Source organism: Corapipo altera, unplaced genomic scaffold (genome assembly GCF_003945725.1).
Source record: "Corapipo altera isolate COAL_440 unplaced genomic scaffold, ASM394572v1 1, whole genome shotgun sequence".
NCBI lineage: Eukaryota > Metazoa > Chordata > Aves > Passeriformes > Pipridae > Corapipo > Corapipo altera.
In genome coordinates this window covers 10,426,088-10,446,223 of record NW_020884873.1, presented here as the reverse complement: position 1 = coordinate 10,446,223, position 20,136 = coordinate 10,426,088, and the positions used below count along the sequence as shown (strand labels likewise).

Here is a 20,136-nt window from a genome sequence, read left to right as displayed (position 1 = left end):
TACAACCTACTAACAACTAGGAAAGGGCCCTGTCAGGGCCCGAGCATGCTTTTGGGAGGCTCCCACAACAAAAGCAGCAAAGCACTGAAACAAGTGTTTCGTTGTCTCTCTCAATTAAGCAAACAGCATTGCATCATCACTGCTGTAAATACTGTAGAGTGCCAAATTGTGCCACTTTTGCCTCTGAGCTCTCACTCATGTTCGTCATAAATCAGGGCAAGCGTGAGCGGCTTTTAATTTTAAGTAACCTCTGGGCACTGTGTGCTGGAGCAGAAAATCCCCACAAGCCCAAACAGAAGTTGGTCCGTTTGTGTCCAACAGCAGTCAGTCGTATGGGACACTGAAGAGCAGAGGAAGCAGGCTGGAATATAGTCCTATTATCCTAGACTAGTCTGTCACCAGCCCACAGCTCTAGGACTGAAAGAGAGAAGTTGACCCTCATGCGCCTGCAGGAATCCTTCATAGACCTTTCTCACATGAGCATGGAAGGGAAGACCAATGTCCTTGATCACTGAAGCATCCTATAGCAGCTACGAGTTTCACACCTAATTCATCAGGTGATGGAAGAACAGCTGTTTATTTCATGGCAAACTCCTGGACAGCCAAGCCAGTGGCAGCTGTAAAAGGACAGAGAGAGCCATTGCTGTGGTGAAAAGTGGTCCTTCCTAACAACGCTTATTGCCAGTCCTGCTTCTTGTCTTCCCTTGGCATCAGCAAAACCAACAAATTTGACGTTCTCTTTGTACCTTCTCATTTCCAGATGTCTCTGACATCTGTTTTCTTCATAGGAGAAGCCGTGTGGTTTTGGCCTTGCACTTGCAGGTTGCAGAATTCAACTCTTGGCATTTGTTGCTGACAGGCAACAACAGAGCAGAGCAAGTTGACTCCCCCTATTTCTCTTTTTCTTAAAGTGAATCAGATATCCCTGTCACAGGAGAGCAATGCCCATGAAAAGGGTGGGAGAATAGTCTTGCTGCATGTTGCTGAGAGCCCTTGACCACCTTAGAGCTGCTCTCTCATTATACAAAGTGTAGGAACAATAAGATGTTTTCAGTACAATTCCAGTGTCCAGAACAATAATTTCAGTAACCAGTTTTATGCTTTTTTGCTTGGTTTAGCCTACGTGTAATTTTGCTTGCCACAGTGGCTAATGGAAAATATGACTGTTATGAAAAAACAAGCTTATTCTGAATTTTGGCAATGATGAGTAAATATAAACACAGTACACAGTACAAAAATGTCACTTGGACTTTTTAGGAGGTTTCTTGGGCTCATCTTAAACTGAAGAAATAAAATGTATAAAAATGTGTATTAAGACAACTACTGGTTCTTAACTACACAATAAAGGAACTGTCTAGAACTGGGAATATCAGTAGACAGTCCTGAGCTATCACCCTTAGGATTGTGCTACCACCAATGGTAAGTTGATTTGAGGACAAAGAAGTCAAATCCAAATTTCTGCACTGCTGAGAGGTCTAAGGTATTCAAACAGCCTTTGATCAACAGGTGGTTGACCAGATCTGCTCAACCAGAAAGTCATCTTCCACTTGAGTAAGGAATTTTATCAAATGGCTGTTATAGGAAAGTCCTTGCTCTCTAGATAAGAATTTCTGAAATAATTTTTATATAAAATACATGCAATTCTACTTTCTGAGGATTCTAGTACCCTCTCTTTCACAGCACAGAAAATTTTTTGCTTTGCTTTGCTTTTTCCAGTCCAATTCTACATTCACAACAGTTTTGAGGAAAAGTGCACAGCACTTTTTATTTAGAAATTGAAACACAGGTATCTGGGGAGGTAAGGGGTGGTCAGACTGGATGAATTTCAGCATGAATCTTGTGCATATCGCAGTGACTCTGTAGCATTGAAGGGGAGGTGAGCAGGAGGCTGAAGCTATGTTTATTCTTCTCCCATCAGACCCCCAAGGGTACCTGTCTGGAGGCAGTGAAGATTGCCATTGATGCTGGCTACCGCCACATCGACGGTGCCTTTGTCTACTTCAATGAGCATGAAGTGGGACAAGCCATCCGGGAGAAGATTGCTGAAGGAAAGATCAAGCGAGAAGACATTTTTTACTGTGGCAAGGTGAGAAGCTGTGCTCAGATTATTTACACTAAATCCAGGATTTCCGTGAATGGTCTTTCTTAAGAATGCCGGTGGTCAACATCTGGCATGTTTCCTTCCAGATCCAACATCCTTTACTTTTCTTTCCTAGCATTACCATAATGCCTCAGATCTTTATGAAAACTCTCTTTTCTGTTAGGCACAGGAATCACTGTTGTTCTCTGTTTAAATCTCTGATAGCAATGGGAACATGCAGCATCCATTCTGCTTAGGTACCTGCAAGTTAAGACCATTGCTACACTCGGCCGTGTTGCCTAAACTGTTACTGTACCACACACTGTGCTGTCATGCACATTTTTATAGCCACACACTGAGCCTGGTCTGGACAATGATCCTACCAACGAGTTATTTTCTGTCAGAGTGATTCCCTGTACAGGTTTGCCATGAGGTTGCACAATGAAAGGGGTGGGAGCAAGCATGTGCATGCCAGTGTCTAAGTATGGGAGAACAGCAAGTGCTTACATTGGTATTACTGCCAGAAAATTACTCATCAAGCTACACCCTTAGTTACTGTATCACCTGTCATTAAAAAGTTCTACGATGATGAATCAACTTACTTGGAGAGAAGATGTCATTACACTCCTGCTCTAGAGCAATGAGGCTGGAGTAATGCATGAACTAGTTAATACTTTACAGTCTTAGCTGTAAAAATTGACTCTCTCCTAGAAGAATCAAATCCCTTGTCCAATGAGGTGTCTGACAAAAGCTGTTACAACTTCAATAACTATATCCTAGGTACAAGAAAACTCACTGCACATTGCAGAATAAGGGTTGATGGTTCCCATCCAGTTTTTAAGGGAGCTTATGGCCTCAAATTGCCCTTCCTGCAGTGCTTCTTTGAACATATTAGCCTAATATTTTCCCTTTCTCCTTTCCCAAATAAGACGTAATCCACAAAAGTTACTCAACAGACTTGCAAATAAACACTGTTCCTAGAGTGAAAGATCCCATGAGATAAAACACTGTGAGCAATTTAGTTAAGTTCTATGATCTGGGAAACTAAGCTTTGTATTGGGTAGTTTACAGACCAAGTGGATTTTCAGCAGCTATAGACCAATATCCAACTACCGCAACTTCCAATCTGTAAAATATGTGACTCTTTTCCAAGTTTCGTGCCTGATTCTGCTGGTAGCAACCTTGCCATCCTGAGAAAAACTTCATGTCCTCAAAATTTCTGCCTTTATCAGGGAAGTTTGTCAGTCTCTCGTATGTCAAATATGTTGATTTGGATCAGTGAAAATATTTGGTTTCGTCTGTTTGATAGTTTCACTACTGCAAATTATCAGTAATATTTCAAATCAAACCCACCAAGTCATGCCAAAAGGTTAGAATCAGATGTCCCAACAAATCTGAGTATTTTAACTTTTTCAGCTTCTGCCTCTGCAGTTTATTTTCCCATATCAACCTTTAGAGTCTGTAAAAGCACACCTCCCAGTAAAATTTCCAAACTTACTTTATTATTAAACCTTTCTATATTCAGTTGTCTGATCTAATCACTAGATTATTCTTCTAGTTGATAATCACTACTTAAACATTGAGTTACCTGCAAAACTGCAGATTCTGTAAGCCATGGGGCTGCAACACAGAGTACCATGACAATCCATGCCTGTGGTCCCAGCCTGCCTTGTCTCTGTGAGATAAGACACTCATGGATTTACTTTATTGTTGTGTTCTGTTCGTGCTTGACAAAATTTCAGGTGCTCAGGATGATAGCTCACTGCAGTGATTCTGCAGCCTTTAAATTTAGGGTTCAAAGGCAGAAGTGGAAAATATTCTTCAACCTATTCAACCCATCACAATCCAGGATTTTCACAGGTTTCACTGAACACTTTCACAGGAGCCCTGAACTTCCCAGGAAGAGTGGGAATGGATGTCCCTTGCCTTATGGGTTTATATATCTTTAGTTTTATGTACCTCACAAACTTATGGGTCTTAAAAACTACTGGCAAATATCAAACCACCAGTAGATACATCAGGCATTGATTGGTAAGTGACTGACACGAGCTGTTGCATTCTTGGAAGCAGTCAAGCACAACAGAAGTTGGGGGTTTTTTCTGCCTTATTGACATCACAAGTACTGGAAATTCCCAAGACCCTTCAGCCTCAAGCCCCTCATGCAGACCTTTCCTTAAGCAAAGATGATGCAGATGGAAGGCTGATGTGTCAGCAGGGACTAACAAGAGCAGCCCTGCTGAGTGGCAGTGTTACTGGAACAGTGACCTGGTGTGATCGGGCTGCATCTGCCAGTTGAAATCATCAGCACTTGCACTTGGCTCTCACTTCTGGCTGGCTGATCAGGCAGAGCAGCTCAGCATCCAGAAATTTTAGAGGTTTTATATCAACTGCCAGCATCTCACTTGGCTTATACAGCAAGACCTTTCTGGTCTCCTCTTTCATCCCAGGATATTTCTTTCATTAAACTAGAAGTAACATTTCCAGGAAATGTGGTGTCCTAAAATGCCAAAGCCAACTGGCAGCTTTGACTACTGCTCTAACATCTACACGGGTTCTACTTAGGTAGATAATACAATAACTTGTACAAATCATGAAAACAGTTATGAAACTCCCAAGTTTCCATGGCATCAATGTATTGACATAGTACAAATGTTTGCTGTTTTTAAAGGCTGTTTCTTTAGAACTCTGCAGTTTTTTAAAGGGAAGTATACTCACTAGCAAGTGCTGAGCTCAATAGCACTGAGTTAGAAAGGGCACTTGGAAAAACTGCTTCTAAACTAGCATATACCTCAGGTTATCAAATTTCTAAACCACAGTAACAAAACAAACTGAACATGAAGGGTCTACAATTCCGAACTTAAATACAAGTTAAGTTCATTTTACATGTAAAACGCTTAAAAAACACATAGACCAAAATCTTTCAGGAAATCCAGTGGCACAACTTAAAACTTGAGAACAGGACCTCGGTCCCTTTACTGTAGTACATCTCAGCCTCTTTCCACTGTCTATTGACCGTAAACTCTTCACACCTTGCAGCATACAGCTGGGGAAGGCCTAGTATGACTTCCCAGGTGCCAAACCTTGTTTTGGTTTGTCAGCTTAGAGCGGGGTCAGACGTGCTGCTTTCAGTACAACTTAAGCTCAAGACAATGTGTTCTTGCCTCTGCTGGCAGAACTAGCAGGTGGTTTTCCCAGGGAATAACTATAACTCAGTTGGAAACAAAACAAAACAGAGCCAAGCATCTTAAATACCTTAAAACTTACCCAGGCTATACCCTTTAGGACCTATAATCAACATCTTCTCCCAAAAATGGCAATTCAAGTGTTTTGTGTCTTAGGAACAAATTCATTCTGTACCTTGGCATTCAGTGGCTGTCAGATTTGGAGGCTGAACTCACTAGACAATGACCATACCAGCAAACATCAGGTTGTTCCAGCAAACAAAAGTGACAAAAACTTCAACATGACTCCACATATCAGTTTTGTGTGTTGAAAAAAAAAGAAATTAAAATAGTCCATCTTATTTTGTGCATTCAAATGGCAGTTTAAACCTTCTATTGTGTGTTAATTTTGAGTTTTGGGGGGTTTGACTGCAACAATCAGTTCACAGAGGGCTCTTGATTACTAATTACCATGCTATGGTTTTATTCTTGCAAGAGATTTGCATCAGCAGAGTTCAGTTAGAGGTAGTGCTGAACAGTAACCAACTAAACATAATCCACAACCCAGCAAGGAAGCAGTGGGATTAAAGAGGTTTAGACTGCTTTAACTAGTCACACCTGCGTTGCAAGAACTAAACACAAATACATCTTTTGGTGAGGACTGGGGAGTAAACAAAAACTTCACTAGGTCAGGCAGTCACTCGGGCTCCACGACCACAGGAGAGAACCAAGAGATTCTCTTTGTGCTGGGTGCTTGGCTGTTCAACTGCTAACTCACGTGATCTGAACTTCTGCATAAAACTGACCACAGATTCCTTGTGGGAACTGAGTTTTCTAGTGAAAGCATATGCTTGGAAAACAAAAGGAATCTTCCTAAGTTCATTGAGCAAGAGTTTGTAATATACTCAGCTCAGAAGAACTTGTGTTGTAATAAACAAATGCGTGATGGCTTTACCGAGTCAACACTACATCAGCCCTGGGCAAGAATTCCTGTCTTGACCTCCACACCTGGCTCTGACAGAGGACAGGGTAAGGCCCCTCACCTTTGCCTTGCAGTGGTGTAAACGACAATGTCTTTGCACTGTGCATAACGGGATCTGTCAGGAGGACAAGAGGGATTGAGGAGTGAAGGATTGAGTGTGTGCTGGGGGGCTTCAGCTGGCTCACTGTTCCTGCTGGCACCTAGAAAAGAGCCTGTGCTTGCCTCCCCAGCTGTGGAATACCTGCCACCCACCAGAGCTGGTGCGTCCCACACTGGAGAAGACACTGAAGATCCTGCAGCTGGACTACGTTGACCTCTACATTATTGAGCTGCCGATGGCTTTCAAGGTAAAAAGAAAAATTGCTTGAAAAAAGTGCATGAACTTGGCTCCTGCCAGGGTCTCCATCCCACATATTCCTTGCAACTTCCAGCCTATGTTGACAATAGCACTTTGACCAGGTAATGTTTTGTGTATACTGCATGCATGTATTTCTGTGCACTGCCCACACAAAGAGAGGCTTATAGGTGGTGTGAGAACAGTAAATGACAGCTGTTGCATAGAGTCTTTCTAGTGGAAGGACAGGTCTCCTAACTGGGGTTAGAGCATTTCCTCTGCTGAAGAAATACTGTAGCTGGAACAGTGTATGTGTCCAAATCCTCTCTGAGCCATGAGGAGCGAGTCACTGGAGGAAAGAAGTTATATAAAACAGCAATACACAAGGGGCAAAGTTTGGAGCAGGAAAGGGGGAAAAACTACTAAGTTGGTTTCTTTACTCTGTCCCAGATTAAAGCCACTGGGCAAGCCATGATTATGATCTTAATCTTTGTAACTGCAGTGCTCCTCTCAGACAGCTTCACTAGACCACAGCTGGTCCCAAATATGGGTTGTCCATCTCTCACTCTCAAAAGTTAAAGTCTGATATCCCTTCATACTGCTGGCTATGGGCAACTTATAGGTAAAACCTTTCAAGGTAAGGAGTTCACATCAGAGTTTTATGCCTCTTTCCTTGCAACCAGCTCTTGTAAGTCCACAAACTCTGGTTTCACAGCTCTTTGTAACTTGCTTTACAATTTTCCTCTACAAGCACATGATATAAAGGCAAACAAAATAATACTGAAATGAGAAGTATGGTATTCAAAACATTTAAGTGGTTTTGAACTAATTAAATCCCTTTTCTTAGAGAGAATAAGGTCAGGCAATTAGCTGGCTAATTGTTTCTGAGAGATGTTTAAGCTCTAAACTGGCCTCCTTTTGCAAGGAAGGTAGTTCTCTGATTATTAAAATCATATTTTGCTACAGACTCCAAACTACCAGAAGTATCAGATAGGAAGAAGTTTATCAATGAGGTTATCATCTTAGATCTGCAGTACTTTTTCCCCTGAGGAAGCCATACCCTAGTAAGACCTGTATAGGAGTAACCAGACTCTAATATTAAAATTTTATTTATACAGTCACATGTATGGAATCTTTTTGGGTACATTTTTGAAAATTTCCCACCACTAGCAATTTCCTGTTTCCCTTTGCCTATGTTTGTATTCTCTAGTAGTTCATTCTCCCACATAGTGAAGGTCATTGTCTCACAATATAAAGATATAGACAGCTGGCTTTAAAGTAATGTACATCTGACTCCCTGAGGCTTGTATCAACAGTCTTGAATTGTTAAAGGAGTAGCAGACCTAGAGATTCATTCATGTCCCCCATGAGAGGAGAGAAAAAAAGAAGTCACTTTCTGCCTGAGAAATATACTTTTTTTTTTGTGCCAAATACAGAAAGAAAAAAACCATCCTTTTGCAATGGTGACAGGTTTCCTTCCTTTGCTCCCTCTCTCACAAATACACCCATCCTGGGTGTGATGCTTGCCTTTGGTATGCAGGTGTGATGCTAACAAACTCCTACTCTCCTCTAATCTGCAAACATTGGTGCTTTCCTGTCTCTCCCAAAGCCTTCTAGCAAAAGCAGTCTCTGCTTGCAACCAGTGAAGTACCTGAGACAGAATTTAAAGTCCTGCTCTGAAAACAGTAAGAAACATGCCCCTGCAGAGCCCAGCCACTGGTGCAAGCTGTCATAGGGACTTTCAGGCAGAGTAAGAGCAATCTGGTTTCAGACAGCACCCCTCAGAGAAGGAAAGCCCCACCATGCTAGCATTTTTCAGTGGCTTAAGAATGGCCTGGGGTGACATTGTTCACTGACCTACCAACATTAGCCTGCAGCTCCCTGTATTTTTCCCTCATGTAGATTCCCCATTTAGGACTTTTTGTCCTTACTGCCTTTAGACCCCAACAGTGGTGCTCAAGCCCCTCTAATCAAGCAAGGTAGATGACCAGCAGGAACAGGTCTCCTGCTGGCCACCACGTGCCCTCTGCTTGGGGAGCTCATACCCACTAGCAGATTTTGTAAGAGACTCTGCTCAGATGACTGATTTATTATAAGCAGGTACCTGTGCATTAAATGATCTGCAAATCCCTCCCAGCTGAATTATTCCATGATCTGTCAGAAAAGCAGGTATTTTAGCCTTACATTGAAAAAGTCTCATCTAAGTATCTTGTCATTTTGAAAGAATAACCCAAGAGAGACCGGTGGCCTCACTATTTGACTACATATTGCCTTCTGCTTATAGAACAGGCATTCACAAGTTGTTGAATTTGCTCTCTTGAGAAAGCCTGCTTGTCAAAGACCATTTTATGAAAGCAATGGGATTTGCAGACCTGACTTCCTGCGTCTGTGTTGGTGAGAAAAGTTTTATAATGGGAGCAGGGCTTTTCCTCTCAGTGGTTAAAACTACTGTGTTTTAAACAGGCAAGTAGGTTGTCTGATATCTTTTGGAGTGCCTCCAGACTTTGAACATGACATGATAAGATGTGATCCCTGCATAGTGGCAGTGACTGTACAGTGTTGCCACACATATTCAGTGCTCATGGGGCAGCATCTTAGGAAGCCACCTTACATTCAGTGTAAAGTGTGAGGCTACCTCCAAGAGAACTGCAAGAGAAGACAACAACATTAGTGGAAATGACTGACATGGTGTAGTTCATGAGAACCCAGAGCTAAGAAAGGTGACCAACTTCTGAAAGACCTTTTCAAAGACCCTATAACCACCACCCTGTCACTGTCAAATCACTGTCTTTCTCACAGCACTTTACGCATCTTCAGACAGTTCTTTGATTCAGGAATTCCTTTGAATAAAAAGGTAGCTTGGTAGAGAAAGTACTACCTGGAGACCATTGAGCAGAGGCAACTGTACTTCAGAACCTTGCACAGTTTTATGGCGGTAGGAAAACCTGTTGATCCCCCTAGAAATCCACAATAGTTGACACCACTTATCTCAGTCAAGAGAAGTTCATCTTCAAGCGCCGTTCATCCTGACTTGGTTCATTTGTTAGAACACAAGCGACAGAGAAAAATGAGAGGATGATAAATTAGCTAATGTAATTGTTGCCTATTGACTACTATAAAAAATGTTGAATAAAAATTAATTAATTAGAAGTGGAACAGAGTAAAAAAGTCCCGAATTCAGATTCATCCCCTGAACTTTAAGAAGTACAATTTCCGGATGTTGAACTTGCAGTCCTTGGAGAATGTGCTGGGGTATCATGGGGATGAATGGTTTGTTCCAAAATACCGGGGGGGAGGGGGGGGGCTGGGGGAGGTGTAAAAAGGGCTTCTCCACCTCAGATTATGATGGCAAATTTTACCTTCTAATAGAAAAAGAGGTACCCAACAGCCACCTACTTCCTTCTAGTCAAGATATTCTTTTTTCCAGCAAGACACAGCAACAAAAGCAACAAGTTGTCTTTGTTGAATTCTGGGAAAACCAGCACATTTGGAAGATAGAGCCTTATACCTGTAACTTAGACCTTGGCCCTCTGGAATCTGAGTCTGTTTTCCTTATGCTCACTTTTCCCATTAAATGCCTTGAATTTGAACTTGACTGAATTGGGAGGTACCAGTTACTGATCATATTAGTCACAGCTGCATGTTCCCAAGGAGTTACCATGTCAACATCTTGTACCCAGCCCTTTGAAATGTAGCCGTTTGATGTCAGATCAGATGTCAAACATCAATGAAGAGTTGTTGTTAAAAAAAAAAAGAGTGAAGTTGTGATCAGACAATAGGGAGGGAGGTGTTAATGCATTGCCTACAACAGCAGTGAAATGACCAGCAAATAAGAGAAAGCTGTCCTTATGAGGTAACAGCTCATAACTCATCTCTGAAATCTGTAGGGTATAGAGATCAGAAGAAAGAGTTTCTAGTGCCCAAAGAAAGGGGATAATGCACTTAAGAGGTTAGCTATGCATGTAACCCTTTACTCCTAGTAGCTCTTTGTCCATCCAGCTGTTGGGAACTGGACTGAGCTGACACTCTTTCTCAGTGCCTAGGACACAAGTAGTGATCAGGGGAAGGGCCAGGAAGAAAAGAGGGAAGTAGAAGAGAATACAGGCTGGTACTCTAACCCAGCCCTTTGGAAGGAGACTAGTCCTTTGGATGCCCCAACATAAAGGTCAAAATTTACTGAAAAACAAGGCGATCCGGGAACTGCTGAGTGTATGCTCATGTGACAGTTCAGGAGTGTGTCCAAGGGCAATCCAGCAGTCAAGGATGTGGTAAGCCCAGCATGAATGACCTGTTGAACTCAGGGTGTTTTGGAAAGCCTTTCAATATTTTTTGTTGTTGTTTGCTAGTAGAAAGAGAGTCTGTGGAAAAATCTTTGCACTTAGGGGTGAAAAACTTTTCTTTAAAGCACAAAAGTGTGGTTTTACTTTTCAGCCTGGAGATGCACTCTACCCAAAAGATGAAAATGGAAAATTTATCTACCATGAGACAAACTTATGTGCCACTTGGGAGGTAAGCAAACACAACACCCATCCATATATGCTTTAAAACCCAGATCCTCATTCTCAATTTTATCTGCAGTTTTCATAAACATAGTTGAAGCATTTACCAGAGCAAATGGATCAGGTTCTATTAGCTCCTATGTATGGATTTGACTTCTGTCCCTAAGGATGTTGCTTCTTTCTATCATTTAATTACTTTTATAACAAAACAGAACACTGTTGAAATATCCAACATCCACATTCCTTCTTTCAGAGAGTGCACTCTACATTCGCTTCTTGAGGCTTTTATCATTAGGTTTTTACCAATCCTTCCCCTTTATCAGATCTTTACAGAAAAAGAAAGTTGGAGCCATAAGAAAAGACTGGATCCTCTTAAAAAAAAAAAAAAACCTAAAAAATTTTCACCTTCAAGAAAAAACAGAATTTGCCCTGAAACTCAACAAAAAAAAAAAAAAAAAAAACACAAAAAAAAAAAAAACACCAAAGAACCAACCTCTCTCCTTCTCAAAAAAAACCACCAAAGCCCAAGACCTTGCCATCACTTGCCATTAGAACAAGTTCACTCACTTCTAAATTTACTTATCAGATGGGAACACAAGATTTTTCTGGTTAGAAAACTTGGAGGGAAGTAGCATTTGCCTGAAAGATTGCATCCTAAATTTGTTTGTGATGTGTTCTAGACCTGTAGGCAAATCTTTCCTTAAGCCTGCTGCCACTTGGTCTCAGTATTTTGGGTGAGGCAGAAAGCGCAATTGGCAATCTCCTCACATTTCTCTCTCTCAAGAACGTGAACATTCTTTAGTTCATGGCCAGAGCTCTTCAGCTCTCCTTCTGCACCAGGTCTGATGAAAAAGCATCGCTAATTCAGCCCAGTTCACACTAAGAGGGATAATAGGTGCTACTAAATGGTCCACTTCAGCTTGTACTGTCTAGATCTGGATAGTTGTGAGCCAGCTTAGCTCTACTCAAGGTACAGCAGAAAGAGATGGAGAATGGTGAGACTGAGTGAAATTTCAGCGGGAGAAGGCCTGGAGTGGGACTGAGCTTTCCCTTGCCTGCTGAGCCATCCAGACTGAGTTTCAGGGGGAACAGAGACTTCCAAGTTAGCTGCTTGTCTTCCAAGCTTACTCGTCTTTGACTGATGCAGTTCATCCCTCTCTTTTTCACAGTCTGGTTGCTCAAATGTTGAAAGCAACAGCTCTCACAGCACTGTTATGTTTTTGTCTTTGAGCTGGTGCTTATTGTAATGGTTATGCTATAGCAGGCCACTCTCTTCAGCTAACAAGCGTGGAGAAAAAAAGGTGGTGGTGAGTGCCTGCAAATAGCAACATCAATCCAAATAAAAATGGCTCAACTGAATCCAGATAATTTCACTCTCTCAGTATGGTGCTAGCAGGCAAAAATGGCTCCAGATGACTATATTTGCTGACTTGTCACCAAGTGATATAAAGCATATGAGGCCAACTAGAGGTCATCAAACACACAGTGCCTCTTACCTCCCTGCTTTCAGCTCCTGTGAGACAGAAAGGAATAACAAAACCAGTAGGAGGGGCATCCAGCTGCACAGTGGGGTCTGCTCTGCCTCAAACAGTCACTAAATTGTTTGTGTGCAGAGTTTCTGGGAGCAAATGGGAAGACCATATGAAAGGACCCCCTTTTCCTTTAACAACCCAGCAGATGAAGCTAATGAAGACCAGGGCACCTATTCATATCCAGTATTCATAAGGATTTCTCATCTATTAGGATTTGTCTAAATGCAAAATACCTAGAATGCCTCTCTCCCCTAACCCTTCTTTTTTTTTTTTTACTTTATACTGTACTGATGTTTTCTGTTAAGATTTTGTCATTTGCCTTGCCAGATATTTAGGGGATTTCACCAGATAGACACTTCATATGAAAAAGAGTCTTACAATCTAAAGGAGTAAATTGACTTATCAGGAAAGCAATATGTTTTGTTCACTCTTCCTTCTCCAGCTTTTATGCTAAAGCAGCATAAATTAAGCAAAACTCTTTGAAAGCACATGCCTGGCATTAAAGTATCTATATCTCGGGTTAATCTTTCTACTCTCCAGGCAGATTCTATCCTCATAGGAGGTATAAAATGTTAGGGTTTGGTCTGGAAAGCGGATCAACACAGTAGTGTTGGATGTTGCCACAGAAGTTTGGGCTACCTGGACAGCACCAGCCCTCATGCTAAAAGAGCTGTTACTTCTGCTGCAGCAAAGAGTTTTCTGCAGTCTCAAGAACGACCTATCCTCCATCTCTCTCTAAAATGCATGCTATGAGGAATCAAGTCAACATGTGAGACTCCTCTTGTCTTTGCTTTCTTTGCAGGCTATGGAGGCATGTAAGGATGCAGGCTTGGCAAAGTCTATTGGAGTATCCAATTTCAACCGCAGGCAACTGGAGATGATCATGAACAAGCCAGGACTTAAGTACAAACCTGTCAGCAACCAGGTAAGACGGCAAGCCAAGAGCAATGCCTGCCACAGTGCCACTACCCTTTAGGGAATGCAGAGGCACACACATAGCCTAGGCCGCCATGCACAAAAATGTGATGTATACTTTGCCACAGACACTACCCTCCATACTGTCACACTTCCATTTCTAGCTTGAAAATATCACTCTTCCTATCTAGGCTAAAGATCTATATTTGAATGTGCCGAAGCAATCGCTTTCCTCAGTTTCTGCTCCAGGACTATAAAACTGGTGCCTCCGTGCCAAAGCTCCGTAACAAGGTTGAACACTGAGTCAATGCAGATCTTAAATCTTTGCCATGTACCTTAGTTCAAGTCCAAAAATTCCCACAACAAACCATTCAGAGCTAACCATTCTTCGATGAAGCCGTGTCTACCTCAGCTGACATCAACCCAACACTAAGTATCAGGGATCCTGAGTTACTATAAGCTTCTCAAGTTTAAAAGCTATTAGAATCGACTCCTAAATTTTCTGCACTTGCTCTCTTTTGCCTTTCCTATAAGACATTCTTAAGAATTAGAGAAAAAACTCAATTACAGGAGACCCCATTAAGTGACTGACCTGAGCTGAACAAGCCCATGAAGATGATAGGCACGACTGAATTAAATTACAGCAGTAGGGCTCTGAGAAGGCGATAAGTGGCAGCGACCCATCTGAATGCCCAATACCTTTGGCTCTAGCATTTGGCAGGTCACTGCATTTCCTAGAAATCACTGGGAAGCTCTTCTGACTCATCTGGCACAAACAGATATCCACATTAGCAGTATCAGAGAAGGGGCCAGCAACCAGGACCAAATTCCCACTCTCAGTGCCTGGCCTGGAGGGTTGGAGTTGCCATGGAGCAGGGCCGGGTGGCTGGCCACAGCCTTCATTTCTGTATTTGTCCTGGCGGGAAAGGCAGCCTGTGAGAGGAGGAAATTCCAGCACCCTTCACCGGTATTAACATGCCTAGCGGGTGCAAAATGCAATTGCTGTTTCTGGCGTGCCCTAAGACTGCACTGAGCATTACTGCTGCTTCCTAGGGTCGAGGGAAACTGGGCAAAAGATTAAGCCCAGCTTAGGGCAGCTAGCCAGCAAGCATACATGTGCCAGATAGCTTCAGACTGCTCTGCAAACAGTGGTTGCTCTGTCACCTTGTAGACATCCTTTTCCCAGAATCTGAGATTGCAGCCAGAAAATCCCTGCCTGTAAGGGAACCGTATTTGCAATGTGGGAGGGCCGAGCTCACAACAAAGTCATAATCTCATCTTTTGCGTATGCTCCCCTCACCTTTCTATCTGGGACAGATTGTGCCAACACTTCCCTAAAAACAACGTCAGATTAGACATCCTGAATGCCAGAGGCAGAGAAACCGAGAACTGACCCACATGAGATGGACTGCCTTCTCAGTCTATTTGTTCTAGTGAGCTTCCCTCACCTCCATCACCTCCACTTATTTCCACCTTTTCACAGGGAGGCAATGGAAGTTCCCTGCAGCCAAATTACAGTCACAGATGCTGATCTGCTGTCCGCAAGAAAAAAGAAAAAAATCCATCACCCAGCAATGTACAATTAGAACAGTAACCACAGATTAAGTTTCCCTAACTTACACATATCCTTTCCTGAAAGCATCAGCTGCTCTGTAGCTCTACAAATATTGAGATACCATCTGCTTCTATATCTGGTTCTGTTGATAATTTTTCTTTCTGTGTTACTCCCGTAGGTCGAATGCCACCCCTACTTCACCCAACCCAAACTCTCAGAATTTTGCAGACAACATGACATTGTTATTGTTGGGTACAGCCCACTGGGAACCTCAAGGGATGAATCATGGTAAGTTTCCATGTTACTTTCTAAAAGAAGGACAATATTGAGGAAAAGAATAATATAGTTCTCCGTTGCTGGGTCTCTGTGTAAAATGCCTTTGTCCCCATTTTTCAAAGTAGTTTTGAACTTCAGTGTTTAAATATTACAGTTGTGAATGTAAACTTGCCCCACTCCTGCTGCATGCTGTCATAAAAGAATGCCAGGTGTCTGTATAGGAGGTTGCCTTAGGTCTCCTCTAACAGAAAGCAAGTGTTTGTAACTGGGAACGTGTGAGGCTTAGGTGAGGAAGTAGAAACTAAGTCAACGTTAGGACATCGCATAGGAAGTTGCCTTTGACAGCCCGCCAACCTAAGTGGCAAAGCTTTTCTCTCATCTTTCACACTACTTGTTAAAAGGTGCAGTGTTCTGTTCACAAAGAAGTAGATGCCGCTATGATTTTATATTAAAGATGAGGGATTTTTTGGTTTCTTTTTCTTCCCCAATTTCTTCCAGGGTAAATGTGTCCTCCCCTCCTTTACTGAAGGATCCTGTGCTGAATGCCATTGGCAAAAAGTACAACAAGACTGCTGCACAGGTTGCTTTGCGTTTCAATGTCCAGCGAGGGGTGGTGGTCATCCCAAAAAGTTTCAATCCACAACGCATCAGAGAGAATTTCCAGGTAAATTCATACTCCATTGATACATGGATGAATCCACTTACATCAGCTTCACCCCTATAGAAGGCGATTTTTCCATTTCTTTCTGTAGATGTACACAAGACTTAACCAATATCAAGCTTTGCCACATTTGATGCTTTTTGTCCCCTTCACTTAAAGGTAACATGATATGACAATAACAGAGCAAAGCAGAGAGGAACTTTTGGTGTCTTTTAACTCTCTGGGGTACCTAAAATTCCAACTGGTGTGTCCCAGAGCACCAGTTGCTGCAGTGAGCAGCACAAGGAAGACGAAGTAATTCAGTACCTCAGTAGCCCAAGGTTGCAGGTACTTAGGAATGACTGATTGTTCTGACCAGTCTTCAGGTATGGGACTGCTTTGTTAGGGAAGGGTTGCTGCATACAAGTGTGACAGAAAGATTCACAACCCACCACACCCAAAAAAGATGAAGAATTTGTTCTTGTGTCCCCTGCAGCACTCAGTACCCACACTACTCCCTACTTTCCCTGGCAACATGCTGCTTTCAAAGCTGGTGGCTCAGCATTGCCAGACTACCTTCCCCTTCTTGCAAAAGAGTGTAGGCAAATGTGACTGGGCTTATTCATGTCCTCGAGACTTTACTATAAATGCAACCAGTGCGTGGATTTGTGGGAGAGGTACGGGGAGAAGGACGGATTGTACTTCTGAAATCTGGAACATATGAAGGTTGATTATGACAAGAAATGTGAACTCATTCCTAACATCTCCTTCCATTAGATCTTTGACTTTTCCCTCACTGAGAAAGAGATGAAAGAAATTGAAGCCCTGAACAAAAACGTTCGTTACGTGGAACTGTTAATGTAAGTACAGGAGGAATTCTAGATCCTCACAAAACATTCCTGTTTTTCAGGGGATTTTAAAAAAAAAGCTTCCTTTTAATATTAACTTTTGTATAAACAACTTTATTTTAAAGATAAGGCTTAAGTGTGGGAGGTCTTTAATGCAGCCTGAATATGCTCCTGGACCCATTGCAAAAAGAAGTGTAAAATACTTCCTTACAGCTCAGGTGCCAAAAGCCCACCTAGTAGAAAGTGACTGTATCTGGCTATTCCATCTCTACCCTATTTCCTTAAGCTCTTTCTACTGTATGTGGTCATGACAGTTTCAGGCAGTGATAAGGTGTAGCATCATCCCTGTCTAGCAGTGTGGACATCTAAGCTGAAATTCAAATAGGGGCACTTTCTTGTCTTTCCTCGCTGTGTCTTATCCTCACTTCCAGTGGTCTGCAAGCCATTTTACTGTTCAAGTACAAGGCCTTATGGATTGTAAACTTAGTGTTTCAAGAGGCAACCTGTCCTAAATTATCACAGAGGAGGCTAAGAATCAAGAACACTGCTACATGAAACAACAGGGCTAATTCGGGGAGAGCTCTGCTCCTTCTCACTTCCTTATAAAAGATGATACATCTAGATGACCACAAGTGGTCAGAAACTTTGTTTTGTCCTTTCCTCTGATGCTGTCTTCTACAGCAATCTACCTCCCTTGTTGTCATGGGGAGTTGTACCTTCTTCTAAGGAAAACAGAAAAACACACAGCTCATTCGACTGCTAAACCACTTCAAACCATCTCCTCTGAGAACTAACAAGGCTTGATCTCTTGCTGCTTGTCATCTAAAGCTTACCACCCAATGTAGTTTTGCTTCACCTGAAGGCTGCATTATCCCAGAAGGCTCAGACTGACCCAGCATCCCCTCTTCCAGAGGATGAGGCAGTTTGTTTTTCCTTCAGCTCAAGAGCATCTACAGTTTATGGCCAAACCTGTTTTCCCCTTTTCAGGGCACTCAATACGTAGCCGAATGCTAGAGATTCATTTCCATGCATTTCTCTTGTTACCTTGGATTATCTGTGTCCTGCCAAACTGTAGCATGCTCAAGCACTAAAAATAATGAAAAGCAGGATAACAGCATCAATAGCACTCCAAAACCTTGACCATTGCTCAAAAGATAGGAGGAAATTTTGCAAAGAAACAAATAAACCACTTACTGTGCTGCATAACTGATGGAAAATATGCACTAAGTTAAAAGCATCATAATGAAGTTAATCTTTCACATTTAAGATCAAGTGCTCTGAAGCTTTAGTTTCTTAAAACTTAAAATAGCCTTCCATCAATTAGCAGCAGTTAGTTCCAGAAGGCTCCTTACAAATGGTCTAGGAGTTTCTTATGTGTGTTTTGGTATTCAAAATAATTTGCTTTTACATAGCTAAATTGAGTCGTAATATCATTTAAACTTTTAGTGATTATATACACGAAATGTAATCTTGGTGCAAATGCAAGAGTCTTTTCCAGGAAAGGATGCAAATGCCCACAGAAGAACTTTCTAAGCCAACAATCCAAAAAACTACTAAACTAAATGTTTTGCTTTATTAGACTAAATTTGGTCACAGGAGGCCACCGAGGATAAGGAAAACAGGATGCACATTGGCAGCTGTAGTTTTCACAGGAGTGCCATGTTTGAGGAAAATGCTTCAATACAGTCTGATTTCCTCTATGAAGAAAACCTTATCGGAAAAGTGATGTTGCCATGTAAGGAGCAGCTATATATATGTATATAAGTATGCTTACTGCATGTTCTCACACTGAAGTGTCTGGAATTGACATTGCAACAGATAAGTTACCAGTTTAAGGACATTTCTTATTTCATCCAGCAATACGTATCTGAAAAAGTCAAACCCTGTCACAGAAAGACTTTTGGTTCGTCAACTTTGTGCAAAACCTTTGACTGTTCTGATGCAAATGCCAGCAAGAATGGAAAAATCCAGCTTTTCTCTGGCTTTTCCAATTATCAAATATCATATGGGTCCCATGTGCAAATCTGTTGTTCTGATGGCATGAGTAAGCCCATACAAACAGGATATTGCAATCAGTGGAATGAATTAGCAAGTTAAGTATCTGAGAAGAAAATGGAGATTTTGTAAAAATATGAGTACTTCAGGAAATCTTAATCTGAAATTGCTTCTTCTCCACTTGGAGAAATCTACATGTATTGTGCAGGACAAGTTTTGCATTAATCTATCTGCTTGATTTGTCTTATGCTCCCAATTCTCTGTTACAGTTGTTCTTCCTTACCAGTTATTCCAAGCTGCACTGACTCCTCCAAGTGAATAATTTTCAGTTAAAGGATTCAGACTGTTGAGCATGTGAGATCTGATTAGCCAGCATCCTCCATAGATGGAAAGTAGAGATTATGACACTGGCAACTCAGACATCATCAAATTATACTGGAGTCAAACAAGCCAAAGTGTTGTGGCTTGTTTTTTTTTTGTTTTATTTTTTTTTCAACCAAATCAATCTGTTAATGTGTTAACACTTGAGCTTGGCTGAATATTGGAATGAAATGTTTTGACACAACCAATTCAAAATGTTTGATGCCTTCCAATTAGTTACCTTCAATATTGTGAAATGTATCCTTCCCAGACTGGAGCGATTCACAGCTGGGACAAATGCCAGTATTTGTTGTGCTCTGCTGTAAGGCAAGGCAGCCAGCTGCCATGGTACACCTGAGAATGCTCTTCAGAAATTTTTCATTTTGCTAATGGAAAGTGTTTGACAAGCCAGGGCTTGTGACTTAGCATCACCTTCTCAAACAAATAAAACCCTCAACAGAAAACAACTACCTCTCTCAAGTCTGCCAATAATGGGTAAACGCAGTGTTATTTTTTCACCAGAAGTTGACCTTGGGAATTTTCTTCTTGCCTTTAATAATATCTTGGATTGTGCATCTTCCCTGATCTTGTAGTTTCTGAAGTGAAACCTGAAACATCTCTACCATTGGTCACATGCAGCCATGAACATCCCTTTGTCTCCCGAACTGGGTCACCCCAAAGTCTCTTTGTAAATTCCCTACCACTGATGCTATTAACCTGGCAGAGCATCTATATGTAGACTGAGCTAGAGGACAGCCAGACCTAGTCTGGATGTGGCAGTCACTTGTAGAAAGCACCATCAAGACCCAGACCTGCTCAGGGCATAAGACAAAGTAGTACAGTCTGACGTTTTGACCTCTGCTTCACACTTACACACTAATCCCTTATTTCTAGGGGTCTTTCTAGGCATCTGAACAAAGAAGTCTTCGCCTTCCACAATGCACACATAGTGAAGCCAT

General features: G+C 41.9%; 1 protein-coding gene across 1 annotated transcript in view; it reads left to right on the top strand.

The window, feature by feature from the left end:
• The window catches only part of AKR1D1 (aldo-keto reductase family 1 member D1), a 35,183-nt gene that overhangs the window by 14,556 nt on the left and 491 nt on the right, over positions 1–20,136 (top strand). Inside the window, exons 2-8 of the mRNA XM_027656385.1 lie at positions 1,919–2,086; positions 6,454–6,570; positions 10,989–11,066; positions 13,391–13,513; positions 15,237–15,346; positions 15,833–15,998; positions 16,752–16,834. Of these exons, the coding sequence (XP_027512186.1) occupies positions 1,919–2,086; positions 6,454–6,570; positions 10,989–11,066; positions 13,391–13,513; positions 15,237–15,346; positions 15,833–15,998; positions 16,752–16,834 (845 nt within the window). The remainder of the gene's footprint in view (positions 1–1,918; positions 2,087–6,453; positions 6,571–10,988; positions 11,067–13,390; positions 13,514–15,236; positions 15,347–15,832; positions 15,999–16,751; positions 16,835–20,136) is intronic.